This window comes from Copadichromis virginalis, linkage group LG12 (assembly GCF_057382275.1).
Source record: "Copadichromis virginalis isolate Kocher_CV1m ecotype Utaka linkage group LG12, C_Virginalis_male_GT1.1, whole genome shotgun sequence".
Lineage (NCBI taxonomy): Eukaryota > Metazoa > Chordata > Actinopteri > Cichliformes > Cichlidae > Copadichromis > Copadichromis virginalis.
In genome coordinates, this window is record NC_140629.1 from 14527292 (window position 1) to 14548919 (window position 21628).

The 21628-nt window shown below is 39.8% G+C and overlaps 1 protein-coding gene across 2 annotated transcripts; it reads right to left on the reverse strand.

Annotated features, from left to right (window-relative positions):
* Nucleotides 1-490: 490 nt before the first annotated feature.
* Nucleotides 491-14921, reverse strand: zbtb34 (zinc finger and BTB domain containing 34). Of its 2 annotated transcripts, XM_085474849.1 has the most exons (3): nucleotides 14606-14921; nucleotides 8183-8241; nucleotides 491-7110 (listed from the first exon to the last, which is right to left on the reverse strand). In XM_085474849.1, exons 2-3 carry the CDS (start codon nucleotides 8183-8185, stop codon nucleotides 5548-5550), a joined length of 1566 nt encoding a protein of 521 aa, XP_085330975.1. In that variant the 5' UTR covers nucleotides 8186-8241; nucleotides 14606-14921; the 3' UTR covers nucleotides 491-5547. The 2 variants fall into 2 exon arrangements, with proteins under 2 accessions (XP_085330975.1, XP_085330974.1); XM_085474848.1 differs by lacking the exon at nucleotides 8183-8241.
* Nucleotides 14922-21628: the final 6707 nt, after the last annotated feature.

The following is a 21628-nucleotide window of genomic DNA, read 5'->3' on the forward strand; positions in this document are numbered from 1 at the left end:
GGTAAAGACTTTGACTGGTGATAAATGTATCAAAATATTTGAGACTAATCAGGTTTATTGTTTTATGTTTTTCAACTTCTACAAGCATCACAAAAAATCATGCTTACCTAACTCAAAGTAGCTTAATTTTCATATTTCCCATTGTTTGCTTTAAAGTTTTCTAACATTTTAAAAGTGAAATTAAATTTCCCTGTTTTCAGTGACAAAGAATCTGACACACTCTCCTTTCTACGACTCTCCAAACTAATCAGTAACCTTTTGATACTGACATAACTGATATTATATTATTCTCTAGCTCCCTCTTGAGGGTAAAAGTTGCACATGCGTAACAAAGAATCACTGCAGTGCATTTTAACATTGTTCAACATAATAAATAAAGAAAGGGTGGGTGAGTAGAGTTCTCCTTTTCCCCGTTTTCTAAGAAAAACGTTAATATTAAATAACTGATAGATCAGTTCAGTTAAGAGAAACAAAACAAAAAAAGACAAAGCAGAGCCAAATCAGCGTCTTTATTTTACAAACGCATTATTCTATTGACATTTTTTATATAATAAAAAAGCAATTTACAAGCTTAAGAACCAAAATGAAGCAGCACTGAATGATTATGAGTAAAATATATAATTTGAATAAATATATTTTATTTCATGCTATAAAATAAATTCATAAATGGCAATAGATACAACATCAGCTCTAGCTAGCTTCATTTACTTCATAGTTGTACAAAACAGTAGAGTTCTGAGGTTCACAGTTGGGTTGTGAGGTTGTGTGTAGAGTGGACAAAACAGGAGCGGAGGCATTTCTGCTATCATGGTTCAGTTCGTGGGCTCAAATGCACCTCATGCTTCAGCTCTGTGGAAAATATGGGCTCATTGAGACCTTGAGGCAGAATGTTTGGGAACAACTGACTGAGGACTTGTTTCCCCACCTGAAGAGAAGTGCACAATTATACTATGGACATATGGTAGAACGTATGTCCAGTGAGACCACTTTTAATGCTATATACCCTGAGTTCTACTTTTTTTTTTTAATGTTGTTTTTTGCCTTGTCACCAAATGCACACGAACCAGAGACATACTAGTGCAGAGTTAGGGGGGATTCAAAAACGAAAAGGAACAACAGGTAGACTGAAAACGTCCCCTCTGATCCTGAACAACTGCACCTACTGTCTCGGAGCCTGAGGAGCAAAAGGAGACCACTGAACTTCAACATAGCAACAGAGAGCCCGGTCCCAAACAGTGGCTATATAGCCCAAAATCCCTTTCATTATTTCACTCAGCTGGAGGTGCAACTCTGAACAGTGCCACTGAGTTTGATGACTGAATCACGCACTCAGTTCTCGTGTTGCAGTTTACCAACTACCACTGGATTTTCAATTGAGCATTTCAACCGCGTTTTCACTTTCATATTTTTTTTTCTAAAAACAAGAAGTCAACCTGTCCAGAGTTTCAGAAAATATATAAAAAATAAATCGATATCAAATTGTCCTGGTCCTACTTCAATTCAACAGCTCCCTGACTTTCAGTTTGTTTGATACATGACAGGCCAATATTTCAAAAGGTTTGATGATCCCAATACACCACTTTCACTTTCAAAAAGGTTATTGCTTCTCTTTTTTCAAAAAAAAAAAAAAAATACACAGTGGACAGAAACTGACAGAAAAGCTATGGAAGACTTACGATTTCTTTTCTAAGCCTGTATCAGTGTTTGTAAACTACCTGAAGTGAGTTTCTTACAAAAGGAACAGGACGAGTTGCAAGTTTGCAAAAAAAAAAATTATCAAAAAAACAAAGAAAAAAAAAAACACAAAGTAGTCTGACAGCCTTGTAAACACTTCTTTTTGAATACTTGTGGCCCAAAATGCATATCCTGTCGCTCTCAGCGAGGTGGAACTACAAGCTGACGAAGAGGGTCCATTCGAGTGTCTATCAAGTTTAGTTGGTTTTTGTAGGTGTGTACTGCCACGTACATAACTATGATACATGAATAACATTTAAACAATTACGCCCCTGTTCACCTACAACAAAAACATGGACTTGCTTGCTGAGGACAGAAAACTGAATTTCAAAGCACCATTCGAGGGGAGAGGTCCTTACAGAAGTGATTGAGGCCTTTAAGATAACTGAGTCCCTAACAGGTAACTACAGAGATAAAGGAGACTCATCGGATAGAACTGGTATGTACTTTTAACCAAAAAACAACAACAAAAAGTAAGTGCACAATCAATGACAGGAAAAAAAAGTTTTTAAAAAATTGGCAATTGTACACAATTTTTTGGCTGAGCAGCGTGCAATTCAGCTACAGTATATGTAGGTAAGATATTTTTCTGCACAAATACTCAGTTTACTATCAGCTAAATATCCTGTCTGTTCTCATGCATCTCCTGTCTCTACTTAAATGCATAAACTACAGTACATTGATTAGATTGTCCTCGGTCGTTAAAGAGGAGGGGATTTAGTATAGCCTCTGACTATGGGGCAGCGGCTTGCAGGGAACAAGTTTGCCTCATCTGATTGTAATCAAATGCTACAAAATCAGTTACACTTTAAAATCAGTTGCCCATCATGTCACAGATTAATAAAATAAAATAAAAATCCAGTGATAGCAAGTGAAAATTAGGGGCAGAGCTTAAGTAGACTAGTACAAAATAGACAAGAATGACATGACTTAATTTCTATTCATTCTTGGCTCCACTTCACAATAAAAGATGCAGCCATATTTCATCATAATCTCTCCATTTATTCCATTCCAAAAGTAAAGAGGCACAAAAATCCAAGTGCCAGAATCTAAAACATAAAGCTTGTGGCAAGGCACTAAGTTTAAGATGCCACTTGTTGTGAAGCAGTCTCTCTTTTTTACACTGGCTTTAAACAATTACATTACCTACTGCACAACTTTTATACCTTGTTTTTATGGCTTAGTATTGTTATGTTATTTATGACTCTGCTACTTAATTTCTGCTTGTTCATTTATTTATTTTCTACACAAGTGATTGTTATAAACTGGGAAACATACATTCTTTTGCAAATTGCAATGAATTAGTCTTACATTAAATTAAGAACCTATTCTTCCTAACGAGCATTCAATTACACAATCCAGCCAAAATTTACCAGAAAAAAAAAAATCATCCCCTATTAGTCTTTGGTGTTGTCTTTTGGCACAAAAATATTTTAGCAGTTTGTACCCTATTCACAAAACCTTGCTGATAATATTCCAAGAAGAAATGCTTGTTGTTTTTTTTGTCTTCAAATAAAGGGCAAGAATTATCGTAGTGAGGTTAACATGAATCAGAAACTGATTTTGTTGAGGTCAGATCAGCTGGCAACCCTGCGCACATCGCCCGCTGACAAAAATATACTTGACTTGGAAAACATTAATCTAAAAAAGTACTGTATATGCTGACAGACAGACATTGGTGATGATGATTAAGAGTGTTTGTGATAAATTCGTACACTAAAGACAATGAAAAGCTAGCTATACCGATTTTGCAAAATTATCCAAATTTTGGTTTGTCGATGAGTAAAGACGACGAATGCACATTCAAAGGAATAAAAAGGACTGCACTCTTAATATAAAATCTGACATAAGCAACAAAACACAAGATTCTCCCACCAAATGCACACAACGTAGGAAATAATATGAAAACTATAAAATTGTCAATCAATTCTCAATTCATTGACACAAATTCAGCATGGACCAGTTGGGACAAAATAAAAGCATAAAGCAGGTGCTCTTCAAAAATAAAGGCATTAACCAGCTGGATGGCGAGTAAGAAAGCAAAAATAGCACAAAAGGAACCACCCAGCTGAGCTTTAAATTAGCAAATTCTAATCATCAACCAGGCCTTTTAAGTGCCTTTTAAATGTGAATATGAATTTTTAAATCACAATGGAAATAAATCTCTATATTCCCACAACACCCCATCCCCGTAATTCAAATAGTATAGATAAAATGCAATGTTACCATATATGTGACTTGTAGCCAAAAGTATTTATGTGATTGCAGAGTCTCATCAAAGCTCAAGACATTTTTACTCAGAGTAAAAATCATCACAATTAAGACAGATTAGCACATTTTATTACTGGGACAGCACTCACCCAAACTGCTAACTCTGCAAAGTGCATCGATACTTTGGATCATCAGCTACCTCTTAAAACATTTACCTCTTAACCTTGACAATACCATAAAGTGGGCTTGACAAAATGAGGAAAACGTGTTACAAGTCTGCACCTGACCCTGAACAATGCAGAAAATGAATATCACAGATTAACTGTCCAATTGTAGAGGACACAATGGAAAACAAACCCATAGCTCTTTCAAATAATGGAAGAAAAACCATGTCACAATGGCTGAGATTCCTTTGTTCTTTCTGCTTGCATATTGTTCAGACTAGTATATTATAGTGATTTAGGTGAACACATCCAGAGCTGTTCCTGGTGTGCTGAGTTTACAATGAGTACTCCCTGCCTCTGTTAGACACTGAGTATCAAACTGGAACCCCAGGAAAAAACAAAAACATATACAATAGTTCTGAATAAACCTCATACAGGGGATATAGAGGAATACAAATTACTTCACTGTATGGATGAGATTCATCCATTACATGGATGGCAGCATCTAAAACCACGCCTAGGCTGACAGAGTGAGATCTCCAGTAGTGATGAGAGATAAAATCCTGAAGTGTTTTGAAGAAAAAAAATTTTATCTTGAAAAATAACAGAGAAATGTCTCTTACTCTGCTCTCCATATTTGCCCAATAGCACACAAGTAGGCCAGCAAGCTTTCTACTCATAACATAGCACCTTCTTAATCATGTTATCCTGGCTAACCATGAAACATTTGACAAGGACTTTGTCCCTAATCCATACAATCAGCAAGGAATATTTCCCCTAAGTATCAAGGCTTTGTGTTGAAAGAATATTCTTTACAGGGTTTGGCAATAAGATACTGTACAAAAAACCTAGAACGGATTTTAAACGTTGAACACATCTGTGCCTGGTAGGTTCTTGGCTATGAGGTAGAACCTGGTGAGTTTCATTTAAGTTAAAATACTGTCTATTATGAGTATGTAGTTGCATCATGAGGTATTGAACGGATATGTCACACGAAGCTTTGCACTGGCAGAAAAATCATTCCTTGTGTGTAAGTGGCCTCCTGTGGCCACATGTGCAAAAACAGGTTAGGTAAAAAGGTGATATGACAAGCATCTTACCAGAGCTTTCACATTATCAATTATTGCAACATGCCTATATAACTCTGTAAATATGTTTTAAAAAACATGGAAAGATAAAAAGAGAAATCAATCCGGGGGTCTTGATTATTGGGACCACCTTAAAAATAGTAAGTCGTTACTCCCTTTACTTGAAAGAATCCGATTTCTATAAAGCACCCATTTTCTCTCTGTATTTAGCATCTAACTTTCACAAAACTGACAGAAACCCTCGATGAAAGAAAGGTCCATAGTAGCGGGAGCTGATTCAAAAAGAGGAGAGTCCTTTAAATTGCGCTGAAATAAACATTTCTTAAAGCTTCCTTAACCTGAAGCAGGACCTAAAAATCACATCTTGATGCTTGAGCCTCCTCTGGACTGCACTTTGAACTCTCCTCCATTTCATTGGCTGGTGCCTCTTCTGCATATTGTGCCTCAAAGGCCATCCCCTCAGACGTATCTTCTTGGTCCTTCTGACCTGAGCTTCCCTCCATCCTCTCTGGAGAGTCCATGTGATTGCTGCCCTCTGATGCTCCCAGGTGCTTCTTCCTCAGGTGCTGGTTAAGGGTGCCCTGAAATGGGAAGCATTTCCCACAGATCTGACAGTGAAAGGGCTTGTTGTCCGTGTGGCCACGGATGTGGTACTCCAGCTGGTCTTTCCTTGTGTACTTCTTGCCACAGAATTTACAAACAAATGGGGTGATTCCCATGTGCAGGCGCATGTGGCGGTCCAGGCTCCCTTTCTGATTGAAGGTCTTTCCACAGTAGATGCAAATGAGTCTCTCATTGTAAGGGTACCACTGGCTCCGTAGGCTACGTTCTCGCACATCGTTCTCCAACCCTGTGGGTCCCACAGTTGATTCGCCATCGTCTGAGCCTGGTTTAATATGACTCAGCACCCCTGTGGGGATAGCCAACGGGCGCTTTGCCCTGGCTCGGCCACCTCTGAAGCCACTGAGAATGGAGCGGGAAGGACTGGTGTTGCTGAGGTTGACAAAGCACGGGGAGGACAGCCCTGAGTAAGAATAGGAAGCAGGCTGGATTACAGGACCATAAGAGCCCACAGTGACAGCCACTACCTGGTCTCCATCCACCAACTCTGTGTGATAGCCATCATCACCAGCTGAGGAACTGTCTGAATAAGTGGGCCTATCGGTCTTTTCTATCTTCACATGCACATCTGTTACTTGCCCATCTTTGCCAATCAGTTCCACTTGCTCTGTTTCTCCCTCCACGGGCGCATCGTGCTCTGACACACTATCACTACTGCCACGATCCGAGTGGCCTTCCTCTTGCTGCTGTCTCACCCGGCCCAGGCTTTTTCCTCCCAGCTCCAAGCGCACTTCATTCCCTGCCTGAGTCTGTCGGGAGTAGTAAGGGGGGGAGATCTGGGTGGGATTTATGAAGAGGTTGCTGTCATTGACCCCGTTGCGGCTAGTCTGCAAGCTGTCTTTCTCTGGGCTGCTGACACTAACTGGGAGGCTGATCTTGGAATGGAGGCTCTCCAGGATTTGGGTGCACTTGTCAATGATTGCCTGCATTTGCAGAAAGCTGGCAGCGGTGAGAAAACTGATAATATCTTTGAGCTGCAGGGACATGTGACCTGTGTAGCAGAAAGCAAGAAGCTGTTCAAACACCTCAGGGCTTTTGATGACTGAAATGGAAAGGCCACTCATGGTGCTCAAAGCTGAGTGGTCACGGAAGTAGGGTGAACTAGCTGCCAGCACGGCCTTGTGGGCTCGAAAGGGCTGGCCCTGAACGTGAACAATGATGTCGCACAGCTTCCCTTGCAGCCGCAACTCATTGAGTTGGGTCAGAACAGTGTTGCTGAACTCCGGCACATCAAACTCGATGTAGCTGCCGTCGTCCATTTCTTGTATACGTTTCTCCAGTTTGTTGACAGCCTGATGGGAGAAGAAAAAAGACAAAATATCAGATGTTGTCATATTAAACTGCAACATTTTAATAGCTTCAAGGTACAAAAAAGCACTGGGCCATGTATACACTCAGCTTTGTGCAGAAACTAATGCCATGTCATTCAAGCCCTGCACTAAATCATACCTTCATTAACACTATAATGTTAAGTAGGTTTAAACTGCTCCTCAAAGCATTTTTAAAATTTGACAAAAAATGAACTCCACTATCAGACAAGCAGGAGAAAATGGATGGATAGATTCCAATTTCTTTCAAGTTCACTCTTTACCCTAACAACCTTCCAACATTCAAGATTTTATGCTTTTCTCATTGGCATTAACCGCCAACATGAATATGTGAATAATAATTGTGTTAATTACATATGCATTAGGGTGATTAATATATAATATAATATAATACTAATATATAGACTAATATATCTGCTACAGGCAACTGGATGAATTGACTACCAGTTGGTTTTTGGTTGCACTGCATGTACACACACACGGTTGTCTAGGAATGCAACTGTCACTGCCAGTTGCTGGACTGATTGTGACATGTCAAATTTTAACTTCGGTACCTTACCAAAGCCATTTCTTAATAGCCATTTCTCAACCTGTATGTGCACACACATGCTGTTTAAAAGCAGCACAAACTGAGTGCTTAATACAATGTGAAAAAAGATGCTTGGTTGAACCACGTAGCTCACTTAAATTTTTGCCAAAACAGTGCCCCTGCAATAAATTACAGCAACGAGGCAATTATTAGATTCTCAGCCATGGCTTTGGGTTGGCTGTGGATCACGAGGTAAAGCAGGTTACCTACTAATCGGAAAGTCGGTGGTTCAAAACCTGAATAATCCAGCCTGCTGGCTAAAGTATCCTTGGGCAAGATACGAACCCCAAGTTGCTCTCCAAGTTGTTCAGTGTAGTGTGAATGGTTGTGAATTTTAGATTGAACACACTTAGGTGTAGAAAGAAACTCTGGATGAATGAGGCATGTTTTATGGAGTGTTTTGAGTGTTTGAGTAGAAAAGTGCTATATAAGAACCAGTCCATTTACCATTTATTTCTTCTGATGTGACTGTTAGATAATCCTCTGTCAGGTTTTCCCAGTCTGTGCTGTGGATGACACATCAACTCGCTTTAGTTTCAATTTGGGAACGTCTCCTCTAAGAACGTTCTATCAATTTCTTGGACATTAGTGCAGTAGGACATGTGAAGCAGAGAGAAGATAAGAGACTACAGTTGTTGACAACACCTGAGCCTACTGTAAATGTATATCTAAAACCCAGATGGACAGACACCAAAAAGATCCCAAATGTCAGTAATTATGATGAAGGGAAGTTAGTCCTGGCCAGAGCACTTGCAACTGTACTGCTCAGTTGCAGATAAACCACCAAACAAACAATTCATTTCAACAGATATGGTCAAAAGAAGACAATGAGATGAAACCATGTTTTTGAAGTAATGTCTGGATGGTAGGTGCTTTGAAAATGAACAATGTGGAATCTGATTTCATTCTTTCAGCTCTGAAGAATGTAGCATTATCATGGGAAGATCTCAAAAGCTCTCTAAAATCTTCAGAAAATAATTACGTAAAAACCTCAGAGAAGAGCTTCAAGTCATTTGAAAAAAAGTCATTTCACTGTAAGTACAAACGGCTACAAGTGAGCTCAAACGGCTGCCAGTTTGTCCAGACTTGCTGCTCTGCTGACATGCATTTACAGTTATAAAGCGACACAATGCACTTGACCTGCATGGGAAGCAAGCTAGGTAACAGCCCTTGCAAACTAAGGCCTGACAGTAAATACAACATCACACTTTCTGGAAAAATGTGCTCTGGTGAAACAAGGAGAGGTATATATTGAAAGTAAAGTCAAACACAGACCAGAGACAGTTTTTCAAGAAAACAACATCATAACAACACTCAAACACAATAGTGGAAATACCTTAGGAAATGGGCAACTTGCTGAATCAGCTATGAATTTTGAATCTCGAAAACTGGTTGACGTTAATTTAAAAACATTTTGTTCAAAACTGCTTCCATTTTTGACCAAAGTTGCCTACCAGAGTCTGGTGGACAATTAGGCAATAATGTCTACATTTACTTCTAGGGAGCTGCTCAAGTACTGTATAGTCCATAGTAGTGTAAAGTAGGAGTGCTGGATATCTTGGTAATTTTCTTGGAAGGCAACATGTAAAGTTAATAAAGTGTAATTATTATTGAATAGAGAATTTCAGTTTCCCATGCTTTATCCTATAGTTTAATGTCTTTAAACTTCCTTACATTTACTACTTACTCGCTGCTGCTAGTAAAGAGGGAGTTGAAAGTAAAGTAACTCTAAGAAATGAAAGTGATAGAGAGATTATGTTCCTGTGTCCCGCATACACTGACTGCATTGTGCACGGCATGTGCTCCCTGTGAGGCACGACTAACTGCTATATCAGGCAGTTAGTCGTGCCATAAAGATATGTGTATACCTTGTTTGGCAGAGAAAGAAGAAAATCTGGTTCTGCCTGGAAGATGAGCGCAAGATAACCGTTCTTAAAAAGAAAAACCTTTTTTCATACCTAACATGAGCATGAGGAAGTACACCGTCTTTTAAATTTGCTGTTTGAGCTGTTCTTTCTTGATGAGCATACCTCCAATAGCTAAATTAAAAGGTTTACAACCTAAAAGTTGCAACTTTCAGGGTTTCACTTTCATGCCCCCATCAAAGTGGAGGGGCCAATGTTGACAACTGGCACACTAAGCTTCAACAATAATATATTGATTTAAGGTGGATTAAAAAGTATCAACAAATGGAAATCCTGCCTTCCTAGACAAACTAGTTAAACAACACTGGGAACACTTCTGTTTGTAAAAGCGAATACATTTATCTTGCAAACCTTAACTGGTGTGTCAGTTCTCCAGAATAGACTTCCTCCCTCTCAACTCCATCTGCCCTTAAATAATCTATCCCTCTGCACCTCCTCCATCCCTCCTGCCCCCTTGCTGGCAATTCAGCATGATCTTCTGTGCATTTAGTCCCTGTCAGCACTTTGGGAACACTTTATCTAGTTGCCAAAGCGTGCCAAGACACCTGTCCAACAAACCATATGTCGTGATCCTGGTTTAGGAAAGGAGAAGTGGTAACAAAACATAAAGAACCCTAAAGCAGACATGCATTAGTTTCACTTCCTCCATAGGCAGCATTCAAATACAACATCTTCATACACATGCGCAAAAAAAAAAAAAAAAAAAAAGATTCTAGCAATGGCTGCCAACAGCATGCATGTGAGAAGGAGCCAAGTGGAAGGGCAGCCAAAGAATGCATGCTCAGTAGTTGAGATGCACATGCTGAGTGAGGGTCACATGCTTGGCTCACATGGGAAAGCTGAAAATGTTTAAACTCAGCTCAAAAATTACATCTGTGGCTCAAGTTCCTTGTCTGGTAATAGACCAATCTGATACAGCTGCTTCATGTAGGCAGGTAAAAAAGAAAGGGATATTTTACATAACCAAAACATCAGCGTAACAGTGATGGAAAGATGTCACACAAAGTTTGGATTCTAAAATGCTGCCATTTCACTGAAAGTCTAAGTCAGCAGGCAAACACTGTATGCTTTCTTCAACATCAGGACAGAAGTGCCTCACAAGCAAAAGGCTCGGGGAGCATTTTTAATGAGATTTAAAAAAAAAAAAAAATAATAATATATATATATATATATATATATATATATATATATATATATATATATATATATATATATATACATACACACACACAAAAGTAAACTAGATTGTGATACACCTAGGGGAGGGTACGATGTGAGACTCTTAGGAGTGAAAATAAGGCACATTCTGAAAAACGTTAAGGCTTAGTAAAATATCAGAAAGCAGAGCTAAATATTGGATGCTTAGCCTTTGGGTGTCTTCGCTTATTAAATTTGTTTGCAGTACATAAGTGGAATTCAAGAAAATGCTCATCCTTCGTTTCTGCCTACTCACATGCTTATGAGATGAACACAGTGGAAAACTTTATAGTAGAAACCATCCATATCTATAATCTTACTACACTCCCCCCCACACACACAAAGTACTTACATTCATAAACCACTAATGAGGAACAATTGACTAACACAATCATACAGCAATGTAAGCATTCACATGACTTGTTGGTGACAGTGTGCTCCCCAAAGATAAGATTCTAGATAACATACGAGGAGGTTAATGTTATCGTTCCTTTTTCATCATATGCATTCACTACAAGCAGCAGCTGAAGAATTTAGTTAGGAGTAACTAACCTTAGCACAAAAGGTAAGGATATTTGTGTTTAGTCGATTAATTCTTTACTGTAACAATACAGTAATACATCTTGTAATTTTGGAAAGTTTGCTTATTTCCTCTTAAATGGTGCCATGTTCCTATAGAAAATGAATTTTTGGGTTGAGCAGCAGAGATAAGTATAGGCGTTGCATCCATGAAAAACTTGGCAAATCTTCTCTGCCAGTGCCAAACAGCTTATTCTGTAATTGACTCTTGTTTGGTGTTGTTTATTAGATTGGATTATTAAAATATGAAGAAATGAGAGTTATTGGCAGTTCTACAATTCATTAAAGCCCATTTTAAATTAGTACCTACTTGGATGGACTCGACTCCTCTCAGATCAACTGGTTTTCCATTATAATTTAGTGCCTCCTGATTCGTGCGGTCATTATCATGGCAACGTGTAGGAGCGTGCCGCGACATAGTTAATATGCGACAGGAATGTTACAAAAAAGGTGGATGTCAAGGCAAGAACATACCTGGTGTTTGGTCTGTGGCTTTTCATCAGACTCACGGAAAACAAAAATGGCGGTTTTGATTTTCGTCAACTAGACGCTCTCATGACTCATCCTAGTGACACTACTGACCAGCTAATTGGTGCAGTCTGACGACGTGACATTTTAGAACCTGCTTGGATTCCCTGGAAACCTGGCCAAGCAGGTACTAAAAAATTACCTGGTACCAGGTACTTGGACCTAATGGAAAACCCTGGAAACCATGGCAAACTGTGCCAAGTCGATCCTAATGGAAAAGGGGCTTAATTCAACAAACTGGGGTCTCAGTAGCACCTGGAAGAACCATACATAGCCAGAACAGCCTGCCACCCACTCCTAATGCTGGTGACCAACTTGATTACACATTGCTGTCGGATGGCATCCCATGCTTAAACCAGCATTGGTGAGCTAGAGGGGCTGTGTTGATCACTCTAGCGCAAACTGCACACCCAGGTTTATCACACAATTGTTTAACGGGATTCGGGTCAGGACTGCAGGAAGCCCATTCAACCCTCTCCATTCCCAAATTCTGGAGGTAGTCTATGATAAAAACCACTCTGTCAAGTTTTTCATGGGTGCAACCAACATCCTTGACTCAGCAGCTCAACCCACAAATGCATTTTCCTTACAAAGGCGTCATCATTTAGGGGGGAATAAACAGGGTTTCAAGCAGTATAATCTTTATCGCTATTGCAGTGTTACAACAATTATTGATCCACACACAACCTTGTCCAGTAAAATTTGCACAAACTGTTTGTGCCAGGTTTAGTTAAAGGGCAACCCAGTTCACACAAACAACAATACTTTATGACTTTTCCTTTTCTGGATCAGTTGTCACGCATTCCCTGACAAATTTTCTACATCATATGAACAGCACTTTTAATGACCAGCAGCAATTAGCTGAGCCATCACTTCACTACACTGTATTTATACCTGGAGCAAATCTTACACTGTTACAACTACTGATGGTAGCAAAGCAGTTATCGAATGTCTACATTTTACTTTGTTATAAATACTGTACAATTTAATAAGACAATTTAAGGAAATGCATGAGAAAATATTAGAGTTTAGGTTATAATATAAAAGAACATCAACACAGTAACATTTATATAAAGAATTGAGAGATAAACATCACAAATCATGACAAAAACACAGTGGAGAAATTATTATTATTTTGAAATTTGCATGGCACTGTAATGTAACTGAAACAGACAAAATTACTACAGGCAGTCACTATATTGCCCCAATAATCTTCTAAATGACCAGGTTACAACACAGAGCTGTTTTAGCATATAACAATGTACACAGCTAACTCTCCTGCTAACTGTCTTGTGTTTCATAACGCAATATTGCTGCTTCTCCAAAACAGAAAGCAAAGCAAAAAAAACAAAAAACAAAAGCGGACAGTTGGGCGGGTTTAAACCATATTGCCAACTCTTAACTGTATTAGTCCCACTCTGATCTAACATGACTCGTAATATATATGATATTACTACTGTTTTCCGATATAGTTATTAACGAATAACACAAGTTGGTGGTTTCTTTGTAAATTATCAACACATTTAAATGGAAAATATAAGACAACAGCAATAAGCACAAGTGCTTGGTGACAATGAACCCAGGTATTCCTTATAATGTGTCTGACAGCTCGCCATGATGTCTCTGCACTTTGCCCTTCACAGTTGTAACATCACTATGAGTTAGTAGGCACCGACTTTTCCAAAGAGCCCTGCTACATTGATATGTTCTTTAGTCTTTATGTTTAAAACCTGCCTTATGAAAACGAAATTAGATGCAGGCTACTATCTGATATGTAAAATAAATGGGGGACCGATGCCACCCTGGGAACGAACAATAGGGTTAAAAATAAATCGTACCGTTACAGCTAATTTGGTGCGTTAACTTATTATGAGCTCCCTTTACCTGTGTCACCCTGGTTTGTGCATGGGAGAATATTAGCATGCAGCGCCTATCTAACCGCACATGCATGTCTTTCCATTGCGGAGCCAATGCAGGGTGTCTCAAACTTTAATGCAAACGCTTCGTTGATAGTTACTGATTTGGGGGGGGGGGTCTACTCTGCGGAGCAGCTAATGTTAGCGCTAGCTTGACAATTTACAGCCACCGGCTTTCTGTTTACATCTCCCCTGCTTCTCACTTCTGCGGTATCTTCTAGTTAGATTAAGGTGGGTTACAAATTTGCTTCAGTTCACCGGGCCGAGACATCCAAAAGTATCAAGCACCGCTCAAGCAGCGGCTAACTAGCCACATTAGCTACCCTAGAATCGAGCTTTATTCCAGAAAAAAATACATAACTTTCAAAGAGACTTTATTCCTGTGTAAGCTAACGAGCTGAACACGTTTTCTGTGGCTTTAAAAAAGCTTGACACCCTCACACGATTTAACTAGGCAACAACGTCGAACACGGGCACAAACTATGTAGGCTGTCATATGAAAGCGGTATCATGCTAGTTAGCTTATGCTAACAGAACTAGCTTTAGGAGCAACCGCTCAGTAGCGACCAGTGCTAGCTAGGAGCTAACGTTAACTAGCAATTAGTTGCTAGCGGTCGCGGGTAATAACTCCTCATTATTCACACTGCGAGAGCACAGAAGAGCCGACTTTACAAGCGTATTTATGGTCACCAGTCCATGCCAGATCTTAAGTCCACCAAACTCACCGTCTTGCAGATTAGCATTAAACGTTGTCCATTCCCTTCAGTGGTTCGCTAACGCTACAGCCAGGCCTCCCCCCCTCTCTAGTCCAGATGTGTCAGACAGTTGCTGCTGCAATTTTTTGCATCAACAGGAAGTGTTCTTTAGGCTCTTTACATTCATTCTATCAGCGTGGTTTGCAGCAGCCCCTCCCTTGCTTCATGTCAGCGTTGCATACTGTAACATCGTGTTCCCAGTATAGAACGTGATGGAGGACGCGCACAGGCGGAAAAATAAATGTAAAGTAACCCACAGTCGCGCTCTGATTGTTTTCTACAGATAACGTGGCTATACATTCTCTTATACGTCTACGCCCATAACGCGGCAGTGTACGTCAGATTCGCGTGCTTTCACTTTTGCTAAGCTCTATAAATCTGTATTTTTTTATCTCTATAATCTTGTAAATTTGGTAAAACTATCGTTTGCTTTATTGGAATCAAGTTATACCGGCACTTTCCAGCTGTGTAGAGACCCCCACCTCCCCCCTCCGCCCCCAAGATGCACACACACACACACACACACACACACACACACACACACACACACACACACACATTTTATTGTTTAGTTTAGAAGCATAAGATTATTACCAAAACATCTGCATTATTACCAAGTGTCTTAAACTCTGACTCGTTTGATCAAACTGCTTCGACAGCTTTAGTCAACTCTGCGTTCATAAGAGTTGATAATATATGTATATATATTCTTACTTTATTATATTTTTCCAACGTGCTTTGTTAATACTTCTGGTAAATCTACGATAATCTGGCATTATACATTAAAAACCATTAATTCCCTTCTACCACAAAGGGGCGCCAGAGACTAAATTGATGAAACACAATCTCGACCTCTCACAGTGACGCGCAGCTTTCAAAACGTACATCGGGATAGCAAGGGAATCATCCAATTTAAACAATGACATTATTGTTAATAATAATAATAATAGTAAATTGCTAAACTGAATGTAAGTGATGTGCAAAAATGTAAATGTGTTTCTCTGGCTTTGAACCATGTGGTGAATGCCCATGGACGAGTGAGGAAAACACTGGAACTCAGCAGAATGAGGAAATGTTCTGTTTCATAAAGCCCAGTGTTGGCTCACATAGTAGAAATAAACATTGTTGGTCGTAATTCTACAATTAATTTAATAAATCGACCAATAATGACATAGTATAAAAGAATATCAGTGTAGGAGGAGTTTAGGTAAACACCATTTTAATTTGGCTCTCACTGAAATACTGATTTCTTCCCTGCTGTAATCTGTTTTATGTGCACTTAACGGTATTCAAAGAAGCCCCGCAAGTATATATATATTTAATTTTTGCATAAAAGCTTTGCTCATTTCATTTTATCTTTCATAACCCATTCATGTGTAAATATCAAATGTAACCTCCCCAGATGTTAATATTATTGCTCTTTGTATCAAACTTGATATGGTGTCTGTTTTTCTGTTGGTAAAAGGGACAAACACACCTGTCTTTGGTCTACTCTTAGAAAGACTTTCTATGCTCCTTGTGGTGGAGAGGAATGAATGTGCGCTGTGTGTGTTTCTTTCTCTCTTTCTTTTAAAGTGTGAGTGACAGGTTGGCAGCTCAGGTGAATATCTGACCTAATCTGTGTGCAGGTGGGTGATCGGCGTAGAGAAAGGAATCGCTTTGTCATTGCACGTGCTTCTTGTTAAACAAGTCACTCCTCTATCCTCGACCATGATTTGCTTTTTTCCCCCCATCTCTTTTTTTCCAGGAGCTTGATGCACAACTGAAGGTGCAGCCAAGGTATGGTGATTAGAGATGGTTTTGTTGATCCGCAGGAATGATCGTGGTATTGATAACATTTCAAACAAACTCATAATCAAAGGGTTTCCTGTTGGAGTTGTAATCTTTTCTGAAATGGGGCCTTTGTTAGCTCGGTGTCATTTGGTTGACCGGGAATTATTTGGTGGTAAGCTAATGGGGCTGGTTTTGAGTGGTGCAGCGCCAGGGGATCGTATAGGGGGCTCCAGGTGGTGTGGCCCGGGGCTCTGATGTGCTGCTCCTTTTTAATCCCAGATGACATTGCAAAATCCCCGAAGCCTGCCCCCTGTGTAAGACTGTATAGGAGCACAGAGCAGATGATTTGTTTAAGAAGCACATATCATGTATCAAACTGTGGAAATAAGGAGCTCCACTGTTTTATGTTAAGCCTGAGACCAGGTTATTACTTTATATTAAAGATAGGTATTTCTGTTCTTTTTTCGAAAGAGGGACATTTGTGCGATTTCGCTCATAAAGCATCATAATCCATGGTTTTGCTTCATCGATTATATTTGATCAAAATTTGAGCTTTTAATTGGAAAATTGTATTTATTTATTTATTTTTCGCAATTATGATCATTTCGCACCAAACAGGTTGTTAGGTAATGTTGAATAAGTAGCCCAATTTTCAAGCTTAACATGAATAACACATTGTCCTTTATGTGTGCCAAGAGTCCCAGAATACCTTGGCTGTCGGTGCTGGTGAGAACAATGGTCTCCCAGTCCTCCTGTCCAGAAATAGTCTATAGCTCACTGATGGAGAACATATTTCCCAATAGCAGGTGTCTTAGCCATTCAGTGCTTGATCCTCACCATGACTGTAAATGAAAGGGCCAGCCCGTCCAGGTGCGGGAGCACCCCTCGGTCCCTCTCAGGTTTCTCCTTGATGGAGGAGCTGTTTGTGGAAGACTGGGCAAGGTAAATATTGACATTATACTATGTGCATTGCTATTAAAATGCATTTATTATCCACTTTAGAATATGCAGTTGTGTGCATAAGGGTAATTTACTAAATTAGGGTAATGACACTAATTGTTATACTGTGCATAGTTCATTTCTTTTTAATAATCGCGAGTCTTCTTACAAAAGATAGTGTGTGCAATGACTACACTTTAGTCTATTTTGGACAAACTGTTGAAGCAACCTAAATTAAAATTGTCTTGTGCTTAGCGGTCACTATTAAGCCAAACACAGTATAATCTTATGAAATATTCATATAGCACATTGATAGTCAGTTTGACATATCTTTATTTCATTTTAAGGATCAGCTGGACTCCAACCAAAGCCATTCAAGGCAAACCTTCAAACGCTAGAAGAGTTTTAGCAGTTAGTCCACTGCGAGGATAATGAGCTCTCAGATGTGTCATGTATTTGCCTGAGAAATTAAGCCAATTTGTGGAAATGGTGGCCTGGGGTTGGGGGAATACAGAGTGGCTTGTAAAGATGAGTGATATCTGGCACAGCATGAAGAGAATGAGAGGTGTGCTGCCCGGTGCTTAGCTCAAATGAAAGCTCTGATTAGTGGAGCAAAGATCAAAATGACAGAGCGGTGGAGGCTTCAGCTGGGCCTTTGTTATTGATAAGTCTGTCATCTCCGCTGATATTGGAGCAGTAATGGCAGCTGATGATTAGGCCACTCCTGAGCTATTAACTACATTTCTTATCCTTTTACTGGGGCCCAAGAGAGCCCGCTCGAGAGACAAAGGCCTCCTTTATGAAGCTGGCTTCTTAAACGGCGTCCACCTGACCTAAAAGGCACAACTGTTACGTCTTTCTGCCAGGCCAAAGAAGTCGGGGACGAGATACATGTCAGAGGTCGCGGTGCGCTGCTGTTTGAAATGAAGGGGTTCTGAGTGAGTAAGCTGCTGAAAGAGGGCTGCAGCGAAATTACAGAAAATTGGCTGTTTTGTCAACATTTCATCAGAAGATTTACAGAAAGCTGACCCCGACCCTTTCTCTCCCCCCGCCACGTCTTTCACAAGGCTAAGGAGATTGAGTGGGTCGGAATTGACTGACAAACAAATCTCTTCTTTATTTCTTTCTCGCTTTCTCTTTCCCTTTCTAGAAGTGATATTCAATATGATCTCTTTTTAATGATCCTAAGTGGCTGAAATTACATATCCTCAACACATATTGTTGAGGTTGTTCTCATACCAGCGCACACTAAGGGCATAAAAAGTAATTATCAAAATGGCTTAATTCTCCGGTGAAAAGAGAAATACGCCATTTATTTTGTGTTATTATACCATAGTGTACGAAGATCAAGTACGTCCTTTTTAATATTTCTGTTTATGTGGTACATCGCGACTGTGTCGGTGATAATTATCATGTGTGGCCTGGGAATAATAAGAAAGGCAATATTTTTTTAACTTGGCTTGCCAGAGTGCACTAGATTGGTGATTCCAAGCCAGGGGTACTTGTACTCCAGAGGTTTTAAAGGTGAGACAGGGAGGACATGGAAAATGAAGAAGAAGAAGTTCAACTAGTACTTAAAAAAAAGACAAAGCATTAAACACACGTAAAAAACACAAAAATCAGACAAAAGTATGGCAAAGTAAGGCGAGAGAGCTACTTAAACAACTGAAAGTTGGTATATATAGCATAACGTGCAGAGATAAAGGCGGTGAATACATTATTGAGGATAAATTGATCAGCTAAAGATGGTAAAAAACAGTTAAGTAAGATTTTTAAAGGGCAAGTAGCTTAATATAGCTTCAGGAGAGATAAATAAATAGTTTAGAATAGCTAAAAGTAGAGGTAAGCAGTTGATCTTCAATGCTTGTTTAGCTTCTCCCGATCAAAATGCAGTCAAAGCATTACTGTATAACAATAATAACTTATATAACAGTTTACACAGACAGTTTAAATGTTTGGAACGTGACAGGTGGTGTCAGTGCAATGGTATCTGACTTAATATCATAGTCCTCTGGTCTGGACAAAAGTTTTTTGGGAGGGGGGGTTACTACGCTGCATACAAGCTTGTTTTGGGCATAGCGTTTCTGTCTTCAGCTGCGTGCTTTGTCTCCGACCTCAGCTCAGTCTGCTCTCTGTCTTTGGTATTCCTCTACAAAGGCCAACAGGAATCCTAGGCTTGTTGATTTAGCCCCCAGTGGCCGGAGGCAAAGCATCTTTCATTAACGTCTAAAACCTCAGGAATGAGATACTGGCCTCGTGATAAGATCTGGTAATGCAGTAACATGGAATTATGGAAGAAGAAAATTGCCATTTTGTATATAAGCACCTGTGATCTCCCACGAAAGCTCGTTGGGTTCCCCGGCTTGGTTCAGTCCCAGGAGAGAAGACGGTCCTGGAACTCAATCTGTCCAACAGAGGAGAGATTTTCAGGCTGAAGGCCTGGAGCAATGGAAGGTGCTACTGTCTGCTGAGAGGTCAGTGCACAGGACCAGACAGTGAACCTGTGTGCCTGTCAGAGAATATCACTCTCAGGAGAAATACCCCCGGTGTTCATGGTTCTGTTTGTGGTCAGCAAATGTTTTAAGGTCAGTACAAAAGCATTTATGAGATCCTCTGGAGATATCACGTGCTGCTTAGCAATAAGTGTGGAAAATCAAAGAGCTGCAGTGAGAATATGGGAGTTCTTGTTTTCTTCATTGCACTTAAAAAGGTATGTCAAAGTCACCGCTTTGAGAAAGACATTTCTTTATCTGGGCCTCTATCAAGAGAAATGTCAGGCACAATAGAGTTATGTGGCATTCTGACATTTCAAAGGAGTTACATACCCTTATACCACAGAGCTGAGGTCAGATTCAGAGTACTTGGAGCCTGAGTGCAGTGCAGGTGTTCTGCTGGCAGCAAACGGCCTGAAGGACAAGAAAAACCTCTCCCTTCACTCTTGAGCCTCCTTCATCCTTACAGTTTGTGACACTGTTCACATGGCAATCACAGTGATGAAGTATTTTAGGATCTTTGGTTTGTAAACTTGGCATGTAGATAATGTTGGTCACTTACACATGATTGCAATTACAAAAAAAACTATTAGAAGCTAAGCCAGTAATTTCATCATTCCCACAGGGCTTTTGCTGTGAAAGGCTCATCTGATTTTCCCATGCTTTCCAAAGCCATGACCACAACCGTAACTCTGAATGTGGAGCTGTCGTAATATAAAAACAAGGCTGCTATAATGAGTTGAGCTGTAGACAGATCAAGTGGAGGGAAGAGGCTAGAAGGAAGCTAGAGGAAAGTCTTATTGTGGCAGAACTGATGTGTTTTTGTCTTCTCTGGATAGTTTCTTCATCACCTCTTTAAATTTTAAAGCATTTGGCATGCAGCCTGTGGCAGGTTCTCTTGAGGAAGCAGGAAAGCAATGAGGGTCAATGGTGCCATATATCTTAGACTGTCCACTTTGGAATCTGACATGGACACTTGAGATATGCATATTTAATAGAACGTTCAAGTCGACGTGTCTTGAATGGCCAAGTCAAATGCTTTTCATATAAAGAGAACTGTTGCTAGATGTTAACAAGTGAACACAAACTTCTCTATAAGCTGGAGAGACATATCGTCAAACGGTCTTTATTCTGTGTCTTCCTGTAATGCAAAATAGATAAAATGGCACATACGTCCCACCTGTAGGTCTTTTGAAGGGCTCGAGGGGGGAAAAAGAGCTAACAGCCATGTTTTTGCACCTCATTCCACTGCAATGCAATAAGTGATGTAACCTGTGAGACTCACAATATAACCAGCTCTCTCAGAAATCTGTCTGTCCATCATGACTTCACTTTACTGAATTAATGCAAACTCTGGCAATACTAATGTTTTATATATCAAGACAAAAACTGAAACGCTTAAACATGTGAAAAATCTAATCAGTAGCTTGTAGAAGCATCTTCCAGCAATATCTTAAAGTACCTTGAAATAGTTGTTTTATGTAGATTTGATCAGTCTCAGCATTGTGGAAGGACGACATTGAGGTTTCCAGGCAATTGGAAACACGTTATATAACAGCTGTATCACAAACTTGCATTTGCCTCTAGAATACTTTGGTATACAGGGAAGTTTACGGTTGATCCAATGGCTGCAAGGTGCCCAGGTCCTGCAAAACAAATCCAAATCATCAGCCCACCACCACTGTGCTTTAGTTTAGTTTAGTTGGTCTGAGGTGTTGGGTTGTGCTGTTATGCTGTGTGAAGTTCTCACTAAATGTTGTTCTGTGCCCAAACATGTCCGATTTGCCAC